Genomic DNA, 24,988 nt, shown 5'->3' with positions numbered 1-24,988 from the left:
ACTTGGCTGAGGAAAGGAAGGGTGGGTCAATAAGTTTGCAGATGACATGAGGTTGGAGGTGTTGTGGATAGTGGAGAAGGTTGTTGTAGGTACTAAGGGATATAATCAGAATATAGAGTTGGATAAAGAAATGATAGATGGAGTTCGATCCAGAAAAGTGTCAAGTGTCAAGAAGATTAAACTTAAAGGTGAATACAAAGCTTTTCTCTTTGGAGTGACAGAGTATGAGAGGTGACTTGATGGAGGTGCACAAAATTATGAGAGGCATTGATAGTGGACAGCCAGCACCTTTTTCCCAGGGTGGTAATAGCAATTGCCCGAGGATATTGAAGGGTTAGATTGAGTATAGAGTACGCTATACAGGCTGCTACAACTTCGTGGGCCAAAGGGTCCCAGTTGTTCTACATAAGTAGCTAGGGTGGTAAAGAAAGTGTATTTGGTTAGGCCACATTTGGAGAATTATGTATAATTCTAGTCACCCCAGGAGGCTTTATAAAGAATGCAGAAGAGGTTTATCAGGATGTTGCCTAGATGTGAGGGTATGAGTTCTGAACTTTGAGAGTATGGCTATTTTTTCTGGAATAACTGAGGCTGAAGGAGCTGATACAAGTTTCTAAAATTATGAGAGGCATAGATGGCATAGCCAGTCAGAATCTTTATTCCAGGATAGAAACGTCAAGTACTAGACAACATGCATTTAAGGTGAGAGGGGAGTAGATTAAAGGGGATGTGTGGGTCAAGTTGTTTTTACATGTGGAATGAGGCAGGTGTCTGGAATGGGTGGAGTGGTAGAAGCAGATATGATAATGACATTTAAGAGGCTGCTAGGTGAGTTCATGAATATGCAGGGTTGGAGGGATATGCATCATGTACTGGCAGAAGAGAACCTGTTTAATTTGAAATCTTGGGACAGAGCACCTATTTTTGTGCTGGACTATTCTAGGTTCGGAGGTCTTTTTAGTTGTTCTTTTTACACAGAAGAGATAGGTTAACAATCATGCAGCCATGGGAAGTGGTGGAAGCAGATAAAATAGCAATCTTTGAGAGGTTAATCTTTAATCAGGTGCATGAATAGGCAGGAGAAAGCAGGATCTCCCAGTGGCCACACATTTTAATTCCACGTCCCATTCCCATTCTGATATATCTATCCCCGGCCTCCTCTACTGTCAAGATGAAGCCACACTCAAGTTGGAGGAACAACACCTTATATTCCACCTGGGTAGCCTCCAACCTGATGGCATGAACATTGACAACAGGAATTCTGCAGATGCTGGAAATTCAAGCAACATCTCTTACTAACTCTTCCTTCAGTTAGTCCTGATGAAGGGTCTCGACCTGAAACGTCGACTGTACCTCTTCCTAGAGATGCTGCCTGGCCTGCTGCGTTCACCAGCAACTTTGATGTGTGTGGCATGAACATTGACTTCTCTAACTTTCGTTAATACCCCTCCTCCCCCTCGTACCCCATCCATTATTTTATATTTATATATATTCTTTTTCTCCCTCTGTCCCTCTCACTATACCCCTTGCCCATCCTCTGGGATTCCCCCCTCCCCCTTTTCTTTCTCCCTAAGCATCCTGTCCCATGATCCTCTCATATCCCTTTTGCCAATCACCTGTCCAGCTCTTGGCTCCATCCCTTCCCCTCCTGTCTTCTCCTATCATTTTGGATCTCCCCCTCCCCCTTTCAAATCTCTTACTAGCTCTTCCTTCAGTTAGTCCTGACGAAGGGTCTTGGCTTGAAACGTCGACTGTACCTCTTCCTAGAGATGCTGCCTTGGCCTGCTGCGTTCACCAGTAACTTTTATGTGTGTTGCTTGAATAGGCAGGGATATGGTCCATTTGCAGGCAGATCGGATTAGTTTAAATTGGCAATATGGTTAGTATAGACATTGTGGGTTGAAGTGCCTGATCTTGTACTGGGCTGTTCTACCTATCAAGTGCTAGTTGATTTAATCTCAAAGTTACCTTCAACACTGAACTGTTTTATTTTCTACCTGTCTGTAACTTCAACAGCTAAGCTATCAGAGTCACATAACATACCATATTCACTCCCATCCATGTACTTATCCATTTCCTATCCATGGATGGGTTGGTTATGAAGAACTATGGTCCAGGTGTAGGTCATGTACGACTGGTCAGGACTAACAGTTTGGCACAACTAGGTGGGCCAAAGGGACTCTTTCTGTGTGGCAGTGCTCCATGACTTTATGACATTCAGTTAGAAGGCAACATCTGAAAGCAATTTGGATCCATGTTTTAAACACCTCTGAACTAGCACATTTCAAAAGTATGAACATTAAATGCTGAACTGACATAGTATCACATTCTGAAAATTTGCATTAAATTGTGGACAGTGTGCAATTTGCTTTAATATCAGTTAATTACTAATGCTTCAACTGGAAAAATGCATATTAGAATTGAGTGCTTCTATGGTTAATAGCTTATCACAGACATAACAGTTGTTCAATGTTTACTGTCTGGACTCACTCACGAAAAAATGAGCACTCTGGTGAGATGCTGATGCTTATGGAACTGCAACTCACAAGCAGTCACCATCTTAATAGACAACAGGTGCAGGAGTAGGCCATTTGGCCCTTCGAGCCAGCACCACCATTCACTGTGATCATGGCTGATCATCCACAATCAGTACCCCATTCCTGCCTTCTCCCCATATCCCTTGACTCTGCTATCATTAAGAGTTCTATCTAACTCTTTCTTGAAAGCATCCAGAGAATTGGCCTCCACTGCCTTCCGAGGCAGAGCATTCCACAGATCCACGACTCAATGGGTGAAAAAGTTTTTCCTCAACTCCGTTCTAAATGGCCTATCCCCTATTCTCAAATTGTGGCCTCTGGTTCTGGACTCCCCCAACATCGGAAACATGTTTCCTGCCGCTAGCGTGTCCAATCCCTTAATAATCTTATATGTTTCAAACAGATCCCCTCTCATCCTTCTAAATTCCAGTGTATACAAGCCCAGACGCTCCAATCTTTCAATATATGACAGTCCCGTCATCCAGGGAATTAACCTTGTGAACCTCCGCTGCACTTCCTCAATAGCAAGAATGTCCTTTCTCAAATTTGGAGACCAAAACTGTACACAGTACTCCAGGTGTGGCTCACCAGGGCCCTGTACAACTGCAGAAGGACCTCTTTGCTCCTATACTCAACTCCCCTTGTTATGAAGGCCAATATGCCATTGGGGAACAAATGATGAACAAATTCACAAAATGAGTCTAGACAACCAGGTGGTGAGAATTTTACAAAGTGCTTTTAACTAACTACCAGAGATGGGATGTAACATTGGGTTACACAACAGTGCAGCTAGTAGGGCTGATGCCTCAGGGCTCCAGTGATCTGGGTGGGTCTTTGTGGGGCTTGCATGTTCTCCCCGGGGTCATGTGTGTTCCATTGCGTGCTCTGGCTTTGTCTCAGTGTTAATTGGCCACCGTAAGCATGTAGGTGAATGGTAGAATCTGAGAATAAAATGGGATTAGTATGGATGGGTGCTTGACAGTCAGGAGAGCTAAAGCGCCTGTCTGCATTATCTATCTCATAATGACTGAGTATTTCCAACATTTTAATCTGAATACTACATTAAATGAGTTACTGGAAACATGACATCAAGGTCAATAACAACAATCAGTTATGATTAAAAGCTTGTAGGATGCTTTACTTATCTAATCATTAGCTATTTCTATTAACAATGTCCTAATAACAGCATCCTGCAGTGGGCTGTTACAGCTGCAGGGAAGCAGATAGGCTGGGCCAGTTTAGCTTGAAGCAGAGAGCCTGAGGGGTAACCTGATTGAGGTATACAGTTATGAGGGGTATAGATACCTTCTGTTAACTGGCTAAGAGAGAATCAAGTGTTCGGATACCTGACAAGGAGGAACATCAATCAAAACTAAAAATACATTTTACATAATATCTGGCAGCTGCTCAACATGTGGGAGCTCAACTTTACACAGAAAGGGAAACATTTTTTATACTTGAAGAATTCTGCCCGAAGCTTGTTCTTCCTGTATAAATAAGTGTCCATAATGGAATGCTACCAAGTGGCATATTCCAAGATGCGAGAACATGCTGAGGAATACACTGAAGCTCCATGAAGCCAATGCAAAATCTTCATTGGGGAAGGACTGCAGACTACAGTCTGAATAAAGTTTATGGCTAGCACAAGGGGATACAGTTTTAAGGTGCTTGGAAGTAGGTACAGAGGAGATGTCAGGGATAAGTTTTTTTTTACACAGAGAGTGGTGAGTGCATGGAATGGGCTGCCAGCAATGGTGGTGGAGGTGGATACAATAGGGTCTTTTAAGAGGCTCCTGGATAGGTACATGAAGCTTAGAAAAATAGAGGGCTATGGGTAACCTTAGGTAATTTCTAAAGTATGTACATGCTTGGCACAGCATTGTGGGCCGAAGGGCCTGTATTGTGCTGTAGGTTTTCTATGTTTCTAATTGCAATAGAATTTTTGTAATTTTGTCTTTCCATTCCATCTTTTCTAAGTTGCTGGCACAACCTGGCATATTGTTGAACCATCAGAAACAGGAGAAGGACAAGGTGCTGCCATACAATTCATGATTTGTTTGTAGATATGACTGAGCTGCACTCGGGAAATGATTTGCCCAAGGCTAACTACAGCTTAAGTGGCTTTCATTCAAGATTGTTGTGTAAAGCTCTGTTTTTAAACCATCAAATAAAACTTGGCATTATATCAAATCAAGTGACAGAACACTAAGCACCCTGTAATAACTTATTAATGAATGTACATAAACATTTAATTTGCAAAGATTGTAAATCATTTTTTAAAAAGTCTTTTAGCAAAAGACGCTATTTCACACATTTACAAAAAATCACATTTTTTAAAAGTATGTGAATATCAGTGGAAGATGCGCCAAAGACAAACATGAAATAAAGGCATTTTTATTATCAAAAGAGCTTGTTCTGTTGCATAATTAAAACATAATGAGTCTGCTGAAGAGTTACAAGTATTGCGTTACATTATTTCAAAATGTATACCACACATTAGAAGGAAACCTTCACTGTTTGAATCCAGTGGCACTAAGCAAACAAAATATTGTCTTAAATATTTTGTGTATACAGATTACAAAGGGATAATAATAACAAACTATGCTACTTTGCATTGATAAAAGATTTTATTGCACAGCAAGGTAGGGGCTTTTAATTTTCATTCAGAATATTAAACCTTTAAACAATCCCTACTACAAGTATTTCAACATGTATTTCAAATTAAAATGCACATTGTGCAGTTATCCAATCTACACAAAATATTGACAAAAATGACGAATGTTAAGGACAGTACCAGCAAGCATGCTTAAACAAAGACAAGCCGTTCATTCGTCAATGGTAAACTGATGTAAAACTTTATGGCCACATGTGAAAGGGCCATATGTGAGGCTTAGTACTCTTTATGGGAACTATAATTAAATTTTCTCTGTCCAGTTGAGATGTAAACCACAAAAGTGGAAAACAGAACATGCAAGTAAATTAGTACTTGCTACCAATCATATGAGACATTCTCAAATTGATTACAAATACTTTATCTTGAATCTGGAACTTCCTTATCTTCAGAGTAAATAGCTCTCTCCAGTGATGGTGAATTTTAACTCTTTGCCCTTTTTGCTAAAAGCCCATTTGTATTCGCAAATGATAAATCTTACAAATAAATATTCAGACAGCAATTGTTTCAGGTAATTATTATAAACTGGTTTCTTCAAGAAGAATTTTCAGGAGACGTATTGTTTGTCTGACAGTTGTCATCAGTTATACACTAGATTTCTAAATGCAAGACTCTCTGATTCTTTGTCATTCAAATTCCTCCACGGACAAGGTAAGCCCAAAATAAAGTTACCAACGTTTTGAAATATAACAAGCAAAATTTGGTAGATATTTTCCATGGTAAAACATAATTTAATAGTTAATTCAGTGAAAACATCCCTTGGCCTTTTTTCATGTGCAATCCCTGATTTAATAAAAATCATTCCATTTATTTACTCCATTCAGTATTACCCCATACCCCCTCAAAAATCAAAACAACTTTTGGCCACAATGGTTAGATAATGTTTAGGGAAACAAATCACACATCATTTCCTAGACTGTCTTTATTAGGAACTCAGATCCATTTCCTGCACGTCACATAAAAAGCACCCGGAAGGGCATCAGCAAAGAGGATTGTTTATACTTCACCAGAGAATACTTCAGTCATCTGCACATGCAAATTATTGATAGTGGCTTTTATTTGGAGAAAGAAAGATGCTTGTACTACATGATTCTGCCAGAAATCTGCATTACAAAAGACATTCCTGAAAATGGTATATAGTCGAATTAAAGCAGTTAAGAAATTTGTCCTGTTATCTATCAATACAAATGTCATAAGAATATAAGAGTATTTAAAAAATACCAAACGTGTCTAGTTTATGACCATGAATGCCAACAATTACACTAAACAAAACTCTGATTTTACATAAGGGCATCCTTTAACAGAAAAAAACGTGGGGTGATTTAAAGATTTAATCCCAATAACCATAATACAGTGGATTCCGGTTAATTGGGGCACATTGGGACCAGTACATTTTGCCCCAGTTAAGCAGCTGCTCCAATTAGCTGTATGGAAGTAGGTAAAAAGGCATAAAAAGACAAGCTACCATTTAACTGAGTAACAGAGTTTGTATTTAAATTAAATACAGAACAAATTAGAACACTACAAATAGTACTACAGTTCTAGAAAAAACTGTGTATTAGATCCTAATAGTTATCGATGGAGGAATTCATCCATGTTCTTCTGACTCACTGTAAATGAACAAATTCAGTGCAGACACTTGGTGTAGACACTGGGCTGCCTTCATACAATGCTATTGATGATGGTATCCTCCAAATCCTCATTTTCATTGTAAAATTCAAAATGACTGGTGATAGCTTTAAATTCTTCATAGTTCCTAACTTGCTGAAGTAGTGTAATCTTTTCATTTTCATTCCTGGCCGTTTCCGGCAGCGCTAAACCTGATTGCTTGAAACTGCAGTGATCAAGACTGTCTGAATCGTCTGACAGCTATTTCTCACCGATTACCAGTGACAGAAATCACTGCTTTTTGAACACAAGCGCATGCAACCGATGCTATTTAAAAATGATCGCTCTAAGCATCGTGTAGTGCCTAATGGCCACACAAGTTCACATGTCTGACGCTAGCTAGAAACTGTTCACCACAGTCTTTTGCCCCAATTACATGGCATAATGCCCCAAATAAACAAAGGGAACCCCGGCTATTTTCTGGATTAGTTTTTGTTCTGTTCAAGTTGTCCCAAATAACCGATTAACCAGAATCCACTGTATAAATAGTTTACTGTTGGTCACTATGATAATTTCAGGAGCAGGAGGAGGATTGTAGGAAGAAGGTAAAATGAATGAGGAAAGTAGAATGGAGAGAGAGAATGAGAGTAGAAAGGAGGGAGGGATGAAGTGGGGTGAGGGGGAGGGAAGGGGATGGTAATGGGGCAGGGACGAAGGGGGAGCAGATGGGGGAAGAATGGGGTGGGGGAGGGAGGGGCAGAGCAAAAGAGGGGGCAAGAGAGGGAGAGGGAATGAGTGTATTTGGAAGAAAAGAAATAAAAGATGGTGAAAGAATGAAAAATTTTGAAACATTTCTGCAAATCAGTATCTATTTGTTTTTCTGAGAGCTAGCATAATCCTTTGGAAAGTAAAAAAAAACTCTTTCCATACTCTCATACTGCAATTCAATCATGGTCACTTTTGGAAATACCCCTGTTTTATATGTTAATCAGAAATTAAGTGTTACGTGGTTCCGTTGCTTGATGCCTTAGAAAATATTATGTTTAACATTGTACAAGAAAAATGACACTAGTGGCCTTAAGAAGTTTTCATGTTGTGAGTGAGGTTTAATGACAACAGCAGGTTTATAATAGAGATACAAACTAGGATCAGTCACTTGTGGGATCTCTCCCTGTTAGGCTTGCAGCAGCGAGTATCTCTGATTCAAGTTGCTTCCAACAGGCTTTATGAAAGTGGAAAATAGCACTGCTTAGGCAAGTCCGGACAGGGTGATTCGCTTTCTGTTTGAGTTGCTTGCTTCCTCAGTCTCTCGGCACAGGAATGATACTAATGTGCAGGAAATTGTCTGGGTAGCTCAGATGCTCACTAAGCCACTGCAAAGGTGTTTCCAGCATTGGTTCAATCCCATGAATGACTACTTGATATTGCTTCTCCACATCTAAATTAAACACAAACAAAACCAAGTTACATAAAACAGTGATTATACACATTTGCAAATTTGCAGAAAGATAGTACCATTATATTGTAGATACATGAAAAAGGAGCAGATAATAGTTCCTAGGCCTCGCAGATTGCACTCGAAATATCAAAATGTAATGCATTTTGAAACATTGAGTCTTGTTGTTAAAAGCAGATTCTTACAGGTACATAGACGACAGAATCTGTAGATGCTGGGAATCCAAAGCAACACACACAAAATGCTGGAGGAACTCAGCAGGCTAGGCATCACCCATGGGAAAAAAGACCAAGCAGTCGACGTTTCGGGCACAGTCCTGATAAAAGGTCTCCACCCGAAATGTTGATTGCTTATTCTTTTCTATAGATGCTGCCTAACCTGTTGAGTTCCCCCAACATTTTGTGTGGGTTCATACAGGTAGGTTGCAAATATTCATATATAAGCATATAATGCACAAATTCTTCTCACAAACGCTTAACCAAACTAATCTTATTTAGATGTGGTATCATCTTTCTTAATATATACACAAATTCCTCACCGTACAGATTCCCACAACATTTTTCACTATGTTTATTTAAAAGTCATATTATTAGATTGGCAGCTTCTTAAAACTAGATTTACATTTGAAACTTCTATGAAACATTGTAAGGTCATGTAATAGACTGGTGAAGGCAAGGTCTACTAGAGTTTTGTGTGTGACTGAAGGCAGGTGAAGGGGAAAGAGGTGTGTGTGCATGTGCATGCAAACTCTCATTGCAAGGACAGTTAATTCAACTTAACCACAGCAGAAGATGAGATATTCCGAAGGGATAGAGGAGGAGTGGAAGCTCAGTCTGCTGCTTAAAAATGGAAAAATTAACAAACTGAACATTCAGACAAATACACATAGGAGTCCAGGCGTGCAAAGAACTGCTTTAACTGAAAATTTCCCAAGAATTAGTAGGGAATTAAGAACAGAATACCAGACAGGTTATGTAGCTTAACTAGAAGTCTGGACAGTTCTGTTTAGATTCTGACAAATGATTAAACTTCATTCTATTCATTAGTAAAAGTTCATTTAATTGATTCCATCTATATGACAAACCACAGACTGACGTCTGTAGCCCATACATCATGGTGAAGGATTTTGCCACGGTAATTGCAGTTATAGCCAGTGGTCAGGTCCAAAAGGATTAACCAAACCAAGATACACCAAAGGGAGACATCAAACAGCTATTCTAAAAGAATAATTGTGGTCAATAGCATCTTAATCTCACAAGCAATATATGTAGCCTTAAAATAAATGTTTATATATACATGCACATACAAGGCCTAAGAACTTCTACCCTCTGACATTGCAAAAGAAACAACTTCACTATATACATAATAAGCAAATTTATATATTTTTACAGAAATAACCAATTGCAAAACTACATATTAAAATGATTAAAAGTAAACCAAAGATCACTGTCACAACTTCTCTAATGGCGTTTCTTCAAGTTCAAGTCTATTATCATCTGACTGTACATATACAACCAAACGATACAACGTTCCTCGGGACCACAATGCATGCATACAAAAAACACATGAAGCACAGGTAAACGGTACGATATGCAGTAAGCTCGCTGACCTAGTAAAAAGACCTCGGTGGTGGCAGGGCATTCATTAGTCTCACAGCCTGAGGGAAGAAGCTGTTACCCAATCTGGCAGTCCCAGTCCTGATATTTCTGTACCTTGTTTTTGATGGTAGTGGGTCAAAGAGATTGTGGGATGGGTGGTAGGGGTCCTCAACAAAGCTTGGGGCCATTTGTCTGCACATCTTCCTGTAAATGTCACAAATATGGTGGGAGAGAAACCCCAATGATCCTCTCAGCAGTTTTAACTATCCACTCTAGGGTCTTGTGGACTGATGCCTTGCAGCTTCTGTACCACACAATGATGCAGCCAGTCAGGACATACCCAATAGTGCTCCTGTAGAAAGTTGTTAGAATGGGGGTAGGGAGCCTTGCACACCTCAGTCTCTTCAGAAAGTGTAGGTGCTGCTGTGCCTTCTTGACTAGTGAGGAAGTGTTAGATCTCCAAAGTTTATACTGTGAAGGCCTCTATTATCCAGGCATTTTAGATTGATTTTGAATAGGCAAAGGATAATTCTAACAAGAGGTCAAACTTTCTTTATTATTTTGTATACAGTGAGAGATCTTTGAGAAATACCAATCAGCATGTATAATATTTGCTTGAACTGCTTGCTTACAAAAAAAAATTTGACAGGATATTCAAAAATGCAGAGGATAATATTCTTGCCTATTCCATCCTAAGATAGTCACGGAAGCACAAATGCCTATCAAGTGACCTGAAACAGCAGCTAATCATAAACACAAGAAAATCTGCGGATGATGCAAATCCAAAGCAACACAAACAAAATGCTGGAGGAACTCAGCAGGTCAGGTACAATCTATGTTTGGGGCCGAGACCCCTCTTTAGGACTGAGAAGGGAGGGGGTAGATGCCAGAATAAAAAGGGGGGGGGGTTAGCTGGAAGGTGATAGGTGAAGCCAGGTGGGTGACATGTTGGTCCATGGAATCTTCTTGTGCCAAGATGAGGCCACTCTCAGGGTGGAGGAGTGGAGGAGTAACACCTTATATTTCATCTGATGGTTTAATTCCCGTTCTGGTAAACCAATCCCCCCCCCCCCCCCCCGCCTCTATCCCCCACTCTGACCTTTTTCTCTTCTCACTTGCCTATACTTCCCCTTGGGTCCCTCCTCCTTCCCTTTCTCCTATGGTCCACTCTCCTCTATTATCAGATTCCTTCTTCTCCAGCCCTTGACCTTTCCCACTCACCTGGCTTCACCTATCACCTTCCAGTGAGTGAGTCTCCTTCCACTCACACCTCTTTTTTTTTTATTGTGGCATCTTCCCCCTTCCTTCAGTCCTGAAGAAGGGTCTCTGCCCGAAATGTTGACTATCTATTCATTTCCATAGATGCTGCCTGACCTGCTAAGTTCCTCCAGCATTTTGCGTGGGTTGCTTTGGAAAAGCAGCTGAATGTTCCGTTACAAATCCAGGTTACTAATAAATCACTCATTCAAGACAAATTTACTCAATAGTCAAACCTGCATGACATAGCTGGTCCAAAAGAAGCCACCAAATATTTAATTATTTAATGATATTCATCCTATGCAACAGGTTCCGGAGGTGCAGCTGCAGGGTGAACAGCATAAAGATCTTTGACAAGAGGACAAGCGAGTATCATTGAGATTTCTGATGTGTCATTTTCAGTTATTTTTGAGTACATCTCATTCTTGGTATATAACTTTTTTTTTGGAGTTTTGCCCAGAATGATTGTCTTTCAAGTGCTTCTTATATGAAACTTTGCAATAACAAGAAATTGTAGCAAGATTAGCTCAAAGGCAAATCAGGAATCACAATTCTCTCTCTTCAAATCTCTTCTGCTGAAGGGTTAATGGGCTCGAGTCATTTACCTTGGAACAGAGGAGGATAAGGAAGGCCTAACAACAGTGTATAAAATCATGAGGGAGTTGAAAACCTGAGGCATACAGTACTGTGCAAAAGTCTTAGGCACAAATAAAAAAAATTCAGTAAATTGAAGATACTTCCAAAAAATAATGAAAAGTTTCTCAATATAAAAAAATACCATGAAGAGCAGTAAATGGTAAAAAACTAAATCAAATCAATTATTTCTGCCTTTAAAACTGCATCAATTCTCTTAGGTACACTGTGATGCAATTTTATAAGACATTCAGCTTATAGATTGTTCCAAGTATCTTGGAGAATTTGCCACAGTTCTTCTGCAGACTTTGGCTGTCTCACCTGCTTCTGTCTCCAGGTAACCTCAGTCAGCCTCGATGATGTTGAGATCAGGGCTCTGTGGAGGCTATACCATCTGAAACCACATAAAAAAATCTAGGGTACCTAAGATCTTTGCACAGTACTGTACATCTAAAATGGTTGATAAAAGAATGAGAGAAATGAGCAAGAAACATCAACTAGAGATTAGAGCAAAACACACAAAATGTTGGAGGAACTCAGCAGGCCAGGCAGCATCCAAGGAAATGAATAAATAGTCGACGTTTCGGGTTGAGACCCTTTTTCGTGACCCAGAGATTAGCTAGTGTCCAAGTGGTAGAAGCAGAAAACATTATGTGCACATGGTTCTGGGAGGTGTAACCAGCTCATTACTGAATGGTAGAGACACCACAACCCAAATAACTTCAATCAGTGATATGAGTTGTCTGATTTGGACAGTTACTCATGACAGGGAATGGTTAAGCATGGCTGGCTTGTTTGAAAAAAAGAGATTGAGTCTAGATCTGAACTCATTAAATGCCTGTGATGCTTTATGTCTCATGTCTCAGACACATACAAGAAAACAAAGATCATTGCTGATCCTTCCCGTCCCTTGGCAGATTCAACATTCAGAATTGATTATCATTTCCCAAGCGTAAAGGAGAATAAAATAGTTCTTACTCTGGATCTGATGCAGCACACAAAAACAACTCAGTAAAATAAAGAACACAATAATAAAAAAAACAATTAATCAATGTACAAAAGCTATCTTATGTATTTGTATTTATTGTATGTCAATAGTGATATTAAGCTTAGGAGTGTCTGTACATAAGGTGACAGACAAGAAATTATATAGTGGTGCCCTCAATTTTAAATGACTTCCCACATCAGTATCTTGACATTCAATGCTTTTCCACTGATAAGAAATATCTTAATGCCTCCCCTGTAATGACTCCTAAGGATCTTATATATTTCATTATGATCATTCCTCATTATTCTAAAATCTAAAGAATGCAGATCTAAGTTCCTTAGCTGTTCATGACAGGTCCTCCAACTCATCCCAGGAAGTAGCTGTGATTTTTTTTTTCTGTTCTGTGTTCAACGCTACCGCATCTTTTCTCAAATAATGGCATTAAAGCTGCACAAAGTACTCCAGGTGCAGCTTCAACAGCACTGCATAAGTCAAAACATTATTTGCCTTCCTAACTAGTTGGAATGATACACTGCTGCCTCGGAACAGAATCCAGAGTTCCCAGTAAGCTGTCGCATGCCTCCAGTAGCGCCATCTTAAACTGGAAGCACTACTATCCAAACTGAGAAATACACAAAAAAAAAATCAAGAACCATTTCCAGTCTGTCCTTCTCACAGCAATTCAGATATCGTCATCCATTTTCTTTGCATTACATCTTCCTGTAGTGTGCTGACCAGAACTACACATGGTAAATTAGTAATGGTTAAACCTATGGGTCCTGCCCAAGTTCTCTGCAAGAAGACTTTTCAACCATGAGATGTCGCTGGTAAGTAGGATTAAAAGCGAATCCCAAGCAATTCTATACAGATACCAAAAGCAAATGCTGATAGGAACACTTAAGGATAAAGGAAGGAATGAGTGCTTGGTTGTACATGCTTTCAGGGTTTTACATCCTCTGCCTGATGAGAAAGGGGAGAAGAGTGACTGACCTCTAGAAAGAACCACTCCCATCATTTCCTGAAAATGGCAAAACATGGCAATATAGGGAAATAAGGTAGTGAAGTCATACTACATTATAGCTCTCTTTTGCATTATTTGCTTAATTTAATTTTTATATTTCTTAATGTAATTTATAGTTTAAAAAAATTTGTACTGCATTGTACTGCTGCCGCAACACCACACATGCCAGTGATATTAAACCTGATTTTGATTGTATTCTGAGGTCAAGGCATAGAATATAAGAGTTGGGATGTTTCGATGCAAGTTAACAAAACACTGGTTAAGCTGCACTTGGAGTGCTGTGTGCAATTCTGGTCACCACATTTAGGAAGAATGTGATTGTGCTGGCTTCACCAGGATGTTACCATGAATAGAAGAATTTAGTTGTGGAGAGAGGTTGGTTTGCTCTTCCATGGAGCAAAGGAGACTAGGGGAGACCTGATTTAAAAAAAACATATAAACTTTTGAGAGACATAGATAGAACCTTTTTCCTGTGGTAGGAATTGCAAACATAAAGAGGCAAAGGTTGAGGTGGCAGAAATGAATTTTAAAGGGGAGCTGCGGGGAAAGTTGCTTTCTTAAAAAAAAAACATTTATTGGCTGATATCTGAAATGAAGCTGCCAACAGAGGTTATGGAATCAGACAGAATCACTACATTTAAGAGACATTTTGATAGGCACTTGAACAGGCAAGTATAAAAACATATGGACCTAATACTGGTAAATGGGATGAGTGGAGATGGCCAGAAAATGTTTTTACAGCATTTTCCCAAATACAGCTGTTGGGGCTAACTGGTTTATAGTTTCCAGCTTTCCTTCTCTGTTGAATAAGGTGTTACATTTATGGATTTCCAGCCCCCTGGGATCTTTCCAATATCCACGCCATCTGACAGCCATGAATTTACTGAATGGTGGAGCAGGCGTGAAGTGGCAAGGTCACTTGCTCTAAATTCACATGATCATATAAATCTGAAGTCATTTATAAACTGCCAAGGGAGGTCTCCACTGTCATCCTGGTTGCAGTGTACATCCCATGCACATTTAATGTCAAGATGGCACTGGAGGAGCTGAGCCCTGTGATCAACAAGAAATGAGACAGTGCACCTTGATGCCTTTCTGACCATTGCAGGGCACTACAACCAGCTCAGCTTAAAAAAAATCTTTGACAAACTACCACCAACATATGGAACCGGGGGAGCCAACACAATTCATCACTATTAAATTACCATCCAGGATGCTTACCGTGTCACCCCATGCCCACACTTTGGCAAGTCCGATCACCTGGCATTACTTCATGCTGTCTTGGGACCAGCATGTTTCATCACAAAGGTGGCACATTTATTTTCTGAGAAGTTTGTGTAGACTCAGCTGGCCACCACAAACTTTGACTAACTTTTATTGATGCACATTGGAGAGTATCCTAACTGGTTGCTTCATGGCCTGGTATGCAAAGACCAATGAGCAGGAATGATAGAAGCTAGATAAAATGCTGCAGACAGTCCAGTCCATCACAGACAAACCACGCACCCCCCCACCCCCCACTGAGTATATCTACATGGAGCGCTGTCACAAGAGATCACCATCCCTCATCAAACGCCCCCCTGTTCTCACTATCCGGAGTTATAGAAAGCTTAATTGCCACACTGCAGTTTCAGGAACATAAACCATTCAGCAACGGACACTGTTGTGCAGCGGTTAGCTGAGCTCTATTACAGCAGCAGAGACCTGGGTTCAATTCCTGTTTGCACATTCTCCGTGCTTGCATGGGTTTCCTCTGGTTGCTCTCGTATCCACCCCCATTCCAAAGATGCACAGGTTAGAAGGTCAGTTGGTCATGTGGGTGCAATTGGGCGCCATGGACTCCTTGGGCCAGAAGTGCCTGCTACTGTGCTGTATCTCTAAATAAAAACACAATAAACCTTCAGGCCGTGTGCTTAACTTCAACCGCCACTACTCTGAACTGATTTCACTACCTACAGACTCACATTCGAGGACTCTTTACAACTCTGGTTCTCAATAATTATTTTTATTTGCAGTTTTTCTTCTTTTGTATATCATTTCAGAGGATCCGTCCTGGAGCAAATGCCATTACAAAGAAGGCAAGGCAGCATCTCTGCTTTCTTAGAACTTTGTGCAGATTTGGCATGTTATCTAAAATTTTGACAGGTCTATGAATTTGGAGATGAGCTTACTTGGAATTATGTTATTGAAGGGGCAGAGTTGTAGCTATTCAACATTCAACTTAGGAATCAAATGTAATGAGAAGCACTACAAATTCCATTTCTGGATTCCACTAATTAATCTCATGCTTGTATAGAAAATCTATTTCTGTAAGTCTGAGTACATAAAGGTTCCATTCCGTCAGACAAATACATTTCCACGAGGAATACACTAGCCCGTTAAATTAATATTAAGGCTTGAAGGAGATATGGGGATGTCAGAGAGACTTTAGACCATATCTCCGTGATGTGTCTATCAATGGCAAAGTGCCTGTCGTTAGCCAAAACAAAGTACATAATGAAACCAATCTTCACATTGAAAACATGAGAAAGCCTGCAGATACTGGAAATCCAAAGCAACGCAAACAAAATGATGGAGGAAATCAGCAGGTCAGGCAACATCCTGAAGGATTTCAGCCCAAAACAGTGACTGTTTACTCATTTCCATAGATGCTGCCTGACCTGCTGAGCTCCTCCAGCAATTTTTGTGTTATTTCACATTGGAAACTTTTTTTTGGAGGGCTGCACATTATTAATAAAACAACAGAAGGTGAAAAAAACTCAATTTTGGATATTCTAGTCTCTCTGATAGGTATGTTGATATGAGTCCTGACTTGGGGGATTTCTGTGGGGGACTGCACTCACTGCAGCTGGCTGTTGATGATGTCTGCCATCTACTGTTGGTTCACTGACATTACAGTGAGTAAAATGCATCAGGATTTTACGCATGTACTATTACTACTACTACGTCAACTCAGGCCTAGGGGACCGGCGTCGGGCAAGGTAAGGTACGCATGTCCTCCTCCTTTAAACGGAGTCCCTTCCTTTAGCAAGCATGTCTGCTGGACTCTCAGTAAACTAGGAAACCTATTTAGTGTCATATCATAAGGCATTGGATAATACTGATCAATGACACTAAAAAATGTGATCAATATAAATGGGTCAGCGTGAATTCAGAGAGCCAAATGATCTCTATGACTAACTCTGATTCATAAAATGGTTTTCTGATTTGTTTAATAATAATTCTCAGTTCCTCTTGCTTGCTATATTGAGAAGCTTTTTTAGTGGTTATATAGTTTATTATTATATGAATATGTATGTACAGGTGTAACGAAAAACTTCTTTGCAGCAGCATGACAAGCACGTAGCATCATAAAAACATTCACCAGAAAACCATAAATTATACATGATTTTTTTTACAAGAAAGAATGCATTATAACAGAAAAAGAAGTCCATTCTTAATGCAAAGTAATCAAAAGTGATCATAGCTTTGCCAAAATATTCCCGGTGCTGTCTGTAAGGATTTGTACATCTCCCTCTGACCACATGGGTTTCCTCTGGGTCCTCTGGTCTCCTCCTACAGGTTAATTGGTCAATGTAAATTGTTCTGTGATTAGGCTAGGGTTATATTGGGGATTGTGGGCAGCACAGCTTGAAGGCCTATTCTGCACTGCACCTCAAGAAACAGATAAATACATAATACCTACATTAACTAATGTTGATGCTGCACCCTGCAGAGAGGCCAGGATAACGTCAGATATCTTTCTGCAAGGATGTTCAAATAAATGACAGCAACAGTGAATGAGTGAAACCAGAATCACTTCCTTTTTTGAAAGTATCCCGATGTCAGCAATTCTAACACACGGGAAGCTAAGACACTGCAGAGAGTAGTGGTTAAAGCCAGATCCAGCTTTCCTTATCATTGACAGCACAGGTATCTGTGCTTTAAGAAGACTTCTATCATCTTGGTAGCTAAGAAAAATAAGGTAATATGCCTCAACAGCTACCGCCTGGTGGTTCTGAAATCCACCATCGTGAAATGTTTCAAGGGGCTACAGCCTCCTAGACAAGATAAACCCAATGTAATTTACCTACCACCAAAAACAAGTTCACTGTAAGCTATCTCTCTGGCCCTACCCTTACCTCTGGAACATCTAGATGGAAAGACACCTACTAATAAGACTACTGCTAATTGACTACATGCTGCCTTCAGTACTCTAATTCCAAGCAAACTCATCTCCAAATTTCTAGACCTGAGACTTAATATTCCAAGTTCAAAGTGAATTTATCATCAAAATGTGTATATATTACCACAGAGTTCATTGAGATTCATTTTCTTACAGGCACTTACAGAAAAATAAATAGAATTTACAAAAAAATACATAAAGATTGACTAACAACCGGTGTGCAGAAGACAAATTCTGTAAATAAAACAAATTACACTGAGAACATGAGTTATGAAGACTCCTTTTAAAAAAGTCTGTAGGTTGTAGAATTAGTTCAGAGCCCGTTAGTAATAGCGAGAAGACAGCAAGGCCTGGATAGTGATAGTGCGGGGTCTTTGATGACAGATGCTGCTTTCTTGTGTCAGCGTGCCATGTACTCAACAGAGGGAAGGGCTTTGCTTGTGATGGATTGGGCTGTATCCACCACTTTTCCATTTCCAAATTTATTTCCATACCCGTCCATGGTATAGCCAGTTAGGGTACCCTCCACCGTGCATCCATGTTTGTCAATGTTTCTGGTGACATGCTAAATCTATGGAAACTTTTAAGAAATTAAGAGGTGCTGCCATCCCTTCTTTGCAATGGCATTTACATGCTGGTCCAAGGACAGATGCTCTGATGAAAAGTTTCTGAGGACTGACTCAAGGACCTCTACCTTCTTCCTCCTGTAGTCTATAATCAACTCTTTGGTTTAGCTGATGCTGAGTGACGGCACCACACAACCAGGTTTTCAATCTTCTTCCGATATGCTGATTCGCCACCACCTTTGTAATTCCCTTTGTTATCCTCAACAATAGCGTCCAATTAGGCTGCATCTTCAGTCCCGACTCCCTATACACTCACAAATCCATGGTCGGATTCTGCTAATTTACTAATAAACCTGTGAGGTTCAGTATTTCACTACAGCAAAATATTCATACCTTGGGCTCATCTTGAAAGTAGTTCTGAATTCTAGGCACAAGTAGATCATGCTTTGAATTTTTGTTTTCATTTACTTGGGGCTTGGTGCAGCACTTATTGTCTATGTTTAATATTAAAATATTTATGATTAAGCAGGCAAGCCCTGATCCATAACTACTTTCCATTGCAGAACATTACAGGGGGTAAATTACCAAACACTGGTTAACTGCTATGTGCTTTTTTTATTGGCTAGATTACAAATGCACAAAAAGTGCAGTTTTTATATTTGTTTATATGGTGGTGCAATGCAAAAGAATTGGACACACTCCAAAAATTAATCAAAAATCAGTTCAGTATCTGAAGGAATCTCTTCCCATCGTACAAAGATAAACAAGATAGTTAAATTGAGTTAGCTTTCATATTCATTATATACCAAACCAACAAGAGTTGAAGAATTTTAGGAAGGCAAGTCAAAATGAGAAAGCAATCAACATCTTTTTAGCTGATTTCTGAAAATAATTAATCAAGACTAACAAGCACAGTAACATTACTTCCAGAAACAAAAAGGAAATAATACCTTCAAATCCATGTTATTTCATGCTTGTTATTTATTTCTATTTATTTATAAATGCATTTGCACAGTTTGTTGTTCATCGATCCTGTTTAGTTACTGTTCTATAGATTTGCTGAGAATGCCCACAGGAAAAAGAATCTCAGGGTTGTATACTCTGATAATAAATTTTACTTTGAACTTTGATGTTGCTTTGATAACTACTTTAGTCATTGTCTCAATTTCTTTAATAAATGGATTGCTGCTGGAAATAAGTACTTGATCAGAACTAAATCAAATTATGAAAATTAAACAAGAAATTGCTTAAATTTATCTAGTACATTTGAATTAAATCCCCAAAACAGTGCTTTATATCAGAAATGTGCACCTCCATTAAATTTGATGAGGGTTGGAAACACTTTATACTGAAAGTCATGCCATTTGGTTGCTAGCAAGCTCAAAATTGAGCCGACCCCTGTTGCATTTCCCTTTTAGTATGCTCATCTGTAATGACGACTTGGTTGTTGAGAAATACCAATAAGGTTTAAGAAGCATGCCAGGAAGGAGTAAAATAGCCAAAATGAGTCAGTCGCTTCTATGAAACAAAGCAGATATCCTGTTGAAAGAGTATAGCACACATACTGTGCTTAATGAAAATGTCCTAGTTTATCAGCCACTGCTGCATACTTTTAACCCAATCCTGCCAATATCAAGGGCATAAAATGGCAAAGCCAAAAAAAACCTCACTGCACAGCAAATACAACAAGATAAGTAGATCTTTTGCTTAGTCCCCCAAATCAAGGAACTTGACTTAAAATGCCATTTTTCCAATGTTTTTCAGTTAAAGGGGGCAAAACAGGGCTTTCTCTTCACCACTTACACCTCGGACTTCAACTACTGCACAGAGTCTTGTCATCTTCAGAAGTTTTCTGATAACTCTGCCATAGTTGGATGCATCAGCAAGGGAGATGAGGCTGAGTACAGGGCTGTTGGAGGAAACTTTGTCGCATGGTGTGAGCAGAATTATCTGCAGCTTAATGTGAAAAAGACGAAAGAGCTGGTGGTAGACTTGAGGAGGGCTAAGGCACCGGTGACCCCCGTTTCCATCCGGGGGGGGGGGGTCGGTGTGGACATGGTGGAGGATTACAAATACCTGGGGATACGAATTGACAATAAACTGGACTGGTCAAAGAACACTGAGGCTGTCTACAAGAAGGGTCAGAGTCGTCTCTATTTCCTGAGGAGACTGAGGTCCTTTAACATCTGTCAGACAATGCTGAGGATGTTCTACGAGCCTGTGGTGGCCAGTGCTATCATGTTTGCTGCTGTGTGCTGGGGCAGCAGGCTGAGGGTAGCAGACACCAACAGAATCAACAAACTCATTCGTAAAGCCAGTGATGTTGCGGGGATGGAACTGGACTCTCTGACGGTGGTGTCTGAAAAGAGGATGCTGTCCAAGTTGCATGCCATCTTGGACAATGTCTCCCATCCACTACATAATGGACTGATTGGGCACAGGAGTACATTCAGCCAGAGACTCATTCCTCCGAGATGCAACACTGAGCATCATAGGAAGTCATTCCTGCCTGTGGCCATCAAACTTTACAACTCCTCCCTTGGAGGGTCAGACACCCTGAGCCAATAGGCTGGTCCTGGACTTATTTCCTGGCATAATTTACATATTACTATTTAATTATTTATGGTGCAACTGTAACGAAAACCAATTTCCCTTGGGATCAATAAAGTATGACTATGACTAAATGACCATCAAATTACAGAGTTAATAAGACTACATATACAGCTTTATTGGGCTTCAATATTTCTGATGGCAATTGTTGTGTTCTTTATATTCATACTAATAAAGAATGAATAATAAAGAATACTAATAAATTATGAGTTACTAATAACGAATCATCTTCTGGAAGAAATAGAACTTTTATTTAACAACAACCACAACGTCTCTACAATACCATGTTTCTTGATCTTTCTATCATCCCTGCGCATGCTCAGAACTCTCTCCAATCACATTCTTACACGTTATATCACATCTTCCTTTCCTTAAAAAGAAAAACAATTAGCAACATTGACCAGAGCAAATGCATAATTTAACTTGTCTCTATCAGTCTTTCTGGGGGTTTATGAACATGAGTAGACCTTCTAAGTGGTTCACACAGTTCTTGCGTTTCGTTATTATTTCCATGTTTTGTCTGGTCTGTGTCAGTTAACTGAAACTCTGAAGTTGGCTCTTTCTTTAGGTCTTTGCGATTTCTTCTTAACACTGCTACTTCTTCTGTTTGGACCATGTATGATCTGGGTTGTACTCCTTCAAGTACTGTAGCTTGCTGTGTCCATGTGTTCATTTTGTCTTGTATCCTTACTTCATCTCCTTGGTGCAGTTCAGGTAATGGATGAGAACATCTGTCAAAGTATGTTTTCTGCTTTGCTTTGTGTTATCTTTCCACCATTTCACTTGTTCACCTCCCTCTGTTCTCAGAAGGCTCTCATCTATTGGCAGATTGGATCTCAAATGGTGTCCCATCAAGAGCTGAGCAGGTGAAATTCCACATTCAAGTGGAGTACTGCGAGAGGCTAACAAAGCTTTATAAAAATCACCTCCACTATCTTTTGCTTTGTGCATCAGTTTCTTTATAGTTCCTACCGACTTCTCAACTAATTCATTAGACTGAGGGAAAAATGAACTAGATTTTTTATGAACAAAGCCGCATTCATGAGCAAAATGTTCTCATGCATTCACCATTGAATTGTGGACCATTGTCTGTGAAAACTTCATCAGGTACACCATGTCTGGAAAAAACTGATTTCATGCATGTAATTACATTCTCTGCTGTTGTTCTGCTGCTCAGACCACACACTTCAGGATACAATGAGTAGTAATCTGTTATTAATAGAAAATCTTTGTTGTCAGTTACAAAGAGATCAATGCCTAGCTTCTGATAAGGTCGCTGAGGACTAGGATGTGGATGCAGTGGCTCCTGAGGGTTGCTAGGTTGGTATTTAAGGCATATTTGACAAGAAGACACTAATTCTGCAGTTTCTTGATTCATCCTAGGCCAAAACATCACTTCCCGCACTCTTCTCTTACATTTTTCAATACCTAGGTGACCTTCATGAATTTTCCCAAGCATTTCTTTTCAGAGACTTTTAGGAATCACAATTCTGCTACCTTTGTACAATATCCCATCCACAACAGAAAGTTCTGATCTGTGGCTCCAATATTCTTGTACTTCTGAGGTATAGCCATGCTTATTATCTGGCCATCCATCCATCACCACTTGTATTACCTGACTGAGAATTTTGTCCTTCTGTCTCAAGATGCAGCAGTTCCAACTTTTCGGGAGCAACAGGTACAGTCTCTATGATCATATCAACAAATGCCTGAACATCAAGAGCGTCCCTGTGACTGTCTTTTGTTCTTGGATTCCCAGCTCTAGAAAGTGTGCCAGCCGTGTACATGAATTTTACAGGTGTGTATGACACATTCAATACACATCTTTGCGATTTGATCATCATTCGCTGAATTCGCAAAGGACAGTCTTTAAAGGTTTGTGAACCAATGCAATCAGAGGCTTATGATCAGTTTCAACATCGATAGATTGCCCTGACACAAAATGATGAAATCTCTCGCAAGCAAACATAATGCTGAGCAATTCTTTTTCAATTTGGGCATACGTTGTTTCTGGATCAGATAATGAATGAGATACTGATCGACATGCTGCTGAGTTGAGACACCGGATTAAAACATGCGAGTTTGGAGAACTGACAGACTCTCTCATTAAAGACAGAATTGTTTGTGGCATTCTGGATAATGGTCTGAGAGAAAGACTGTTAAGAGAACAAGACTTAGACTTGGAAAAAGCTTTGATGCTCAACAAAGCTTCAGAAACCGTGACATCACAGGCTAAAGAACTTCTCATTGAGACCTGCAACGCAGACACTGCAAGGGAGCATGAACCTATTAGAAAAAATAATAAAACGATAACAAAACCGACAGAGAGCAAGACGTCACCTGAGAGAAAAAATCTATGTGATTGCTGTGGGCGGCAGCATCGGCCAAAATAGTGTCCAGCGTATGGGAAAATGTGCAACGACTGCGGTAAGAGTAATCATTTTTCACACTGTTGCAGAAGTAGAAAGAAAATAAAACAAGTAAATGCAGTGCTGGAAAATGAAGTGGAGGAGTTTTATATAGATGTGCTTTGTGAAAACAAACAAAGTAAGAATGACTGGACTATTCCATTCCTGAGGAGACTGAGGTCCTTTAACATCTGTCGGACGATGCTGAGGATGTTCTACAAGTCTGTGGTAGCCAGTGCGATCACGTTTGCTGTTGTGTGCTGGGGCAGCATTCTGAGAGTAGCAGACACCAAGAGTATCAACAAACTCATTCGTAAGGCCAGTGATGTTGTGGGGATGGAACTGGACTCTCTGACGCTGGTGTCTGAAAAGAGGATGCTGTCCAAGTTGCATGCCGTCTTGGACAATGTCTCCCATCCACTACATAATGTACTGGTTGGGCACAGGAGTACATTCAGCCAAAGACTCATTCCACCGAGATGCAACACTGAGTGTCATAGGAAGTCATTCCTGCCTGTAGCCATCAAACTTTACAACTCCTCCTTTGGAGGGTCAGACACCCTGAGCCAATACGTTGGTCCTGGACTTATTTCCTGGCATAATTTACATATTACTATTTAATTATTTATGGTTTATTACTATTTAATTATTTATGGTGCAACTGTAATGAAAACCAATTTCCCCCAGGATCAATAAAGTATGACTATGACTATGACATTGCAAGTGAACCAAAACAATATTCTGTTTAAACTTGATACTGGAGCACAAGTAAATGTTCTTGCAGAATCTGAGTTTAATGCATTAATGCCAAGACCAAAGTTGCATAAGACAAATATAAAAGTGACTGGGTATTCAGGTGTAGACATTCCAGTTAAAGGAACACGTGTGGCAAAAGTATCACACAAAAATATTGTGCACACACTTTCATTTGTGGTGGTGCCAAAGAATGTACAGTCAACACTGGGTTTATCTGCCTGTGACAGACTGAATTTGGTGAAAAGAGACAGTCCTGGACAGTGACACAGAGTCAGAATACAGTGACTTGATGGAAGAGTATGAGGACTTGTTCAAAGGGCTTGGTTGTCTTCCAGGAGAGCACATGATTAAAATTGACAACATCGTGCCACCCGTAGTACATCCATGTAGAAAAGTGCCTTTTGCATTACATCATCAACTGAAAACAGAGCTTGACAGAATGGAATGGCTATGAGTCATAAAAAAATTGATGCAGCCGAATGCATGGGTCAATTCGCTTGTCATTGTTGATAAGAAAAATGGAAAACTGAGAATTTGCTTAGATCCAAGAGACTTGAATCGAGCCATTAAAATAGAACATTTCAAATTGCCTACTTGTGAAGAATTTATGTCACAGTTTGCTAATGCAAAGTACTTCAGTAAATTAGATGCATCCTCTGGATTCTGGCAACTTAAACTAGATGAACCGAGTTCAAAGTTGTTACCTTTAACACT

At 39.8% G+C, this 24,988-nt stretch overlaps 1 protein-coding gene across 3 annotated transcripts in view; it reads right to left on the bottom strand.

Annotated features, from left to right (window-relative positions):
* Positions 1-4,834: 4,834 nt before the first annotated feature.
* atg5 (ATG5 autophagy related 5 homolog (S. cerevisiae)) overlaps positions 4,835-24,988 on the bottom strand; it is a 173,090-nt gene continuing 152,936 nt past the window's right edge. For all 3 annotated transcript variants that reach the window (XM_063040824.1, XM_063040825.1, XM_063040826.1), the window contains exon 8: positions 4,835-8,254. In XM_063040824.1, coding sequence (XP_062896894.1) covers positions 8,118-8,254 — 137 coding nt within the window. In that variant the 3' untranslated portion in view covers positions 4,835-8,117. The remainder of the gene's footprint in view (positions 8,255-24,988) is intronic.

Source organism: Mobula hypostoma, chromosome 2 (genome assembly GCF_963921235.1).
Source record: "Mobula hypostoma chromosome 2, sMobHyp1.1, whole genome shotgun sequence".
In the NCBI taxonomy this organism is placed as follows: domain Eukaryota; kingdom Metazoa; phylum Chordata; class Chondrichthyes; order Myliobatiformes; family Myliobatidae; genus Mobula; species Mobula hypostoma.
This window is presented reverse-complemented; position numbering and strand designations above follow the sequence as displayed.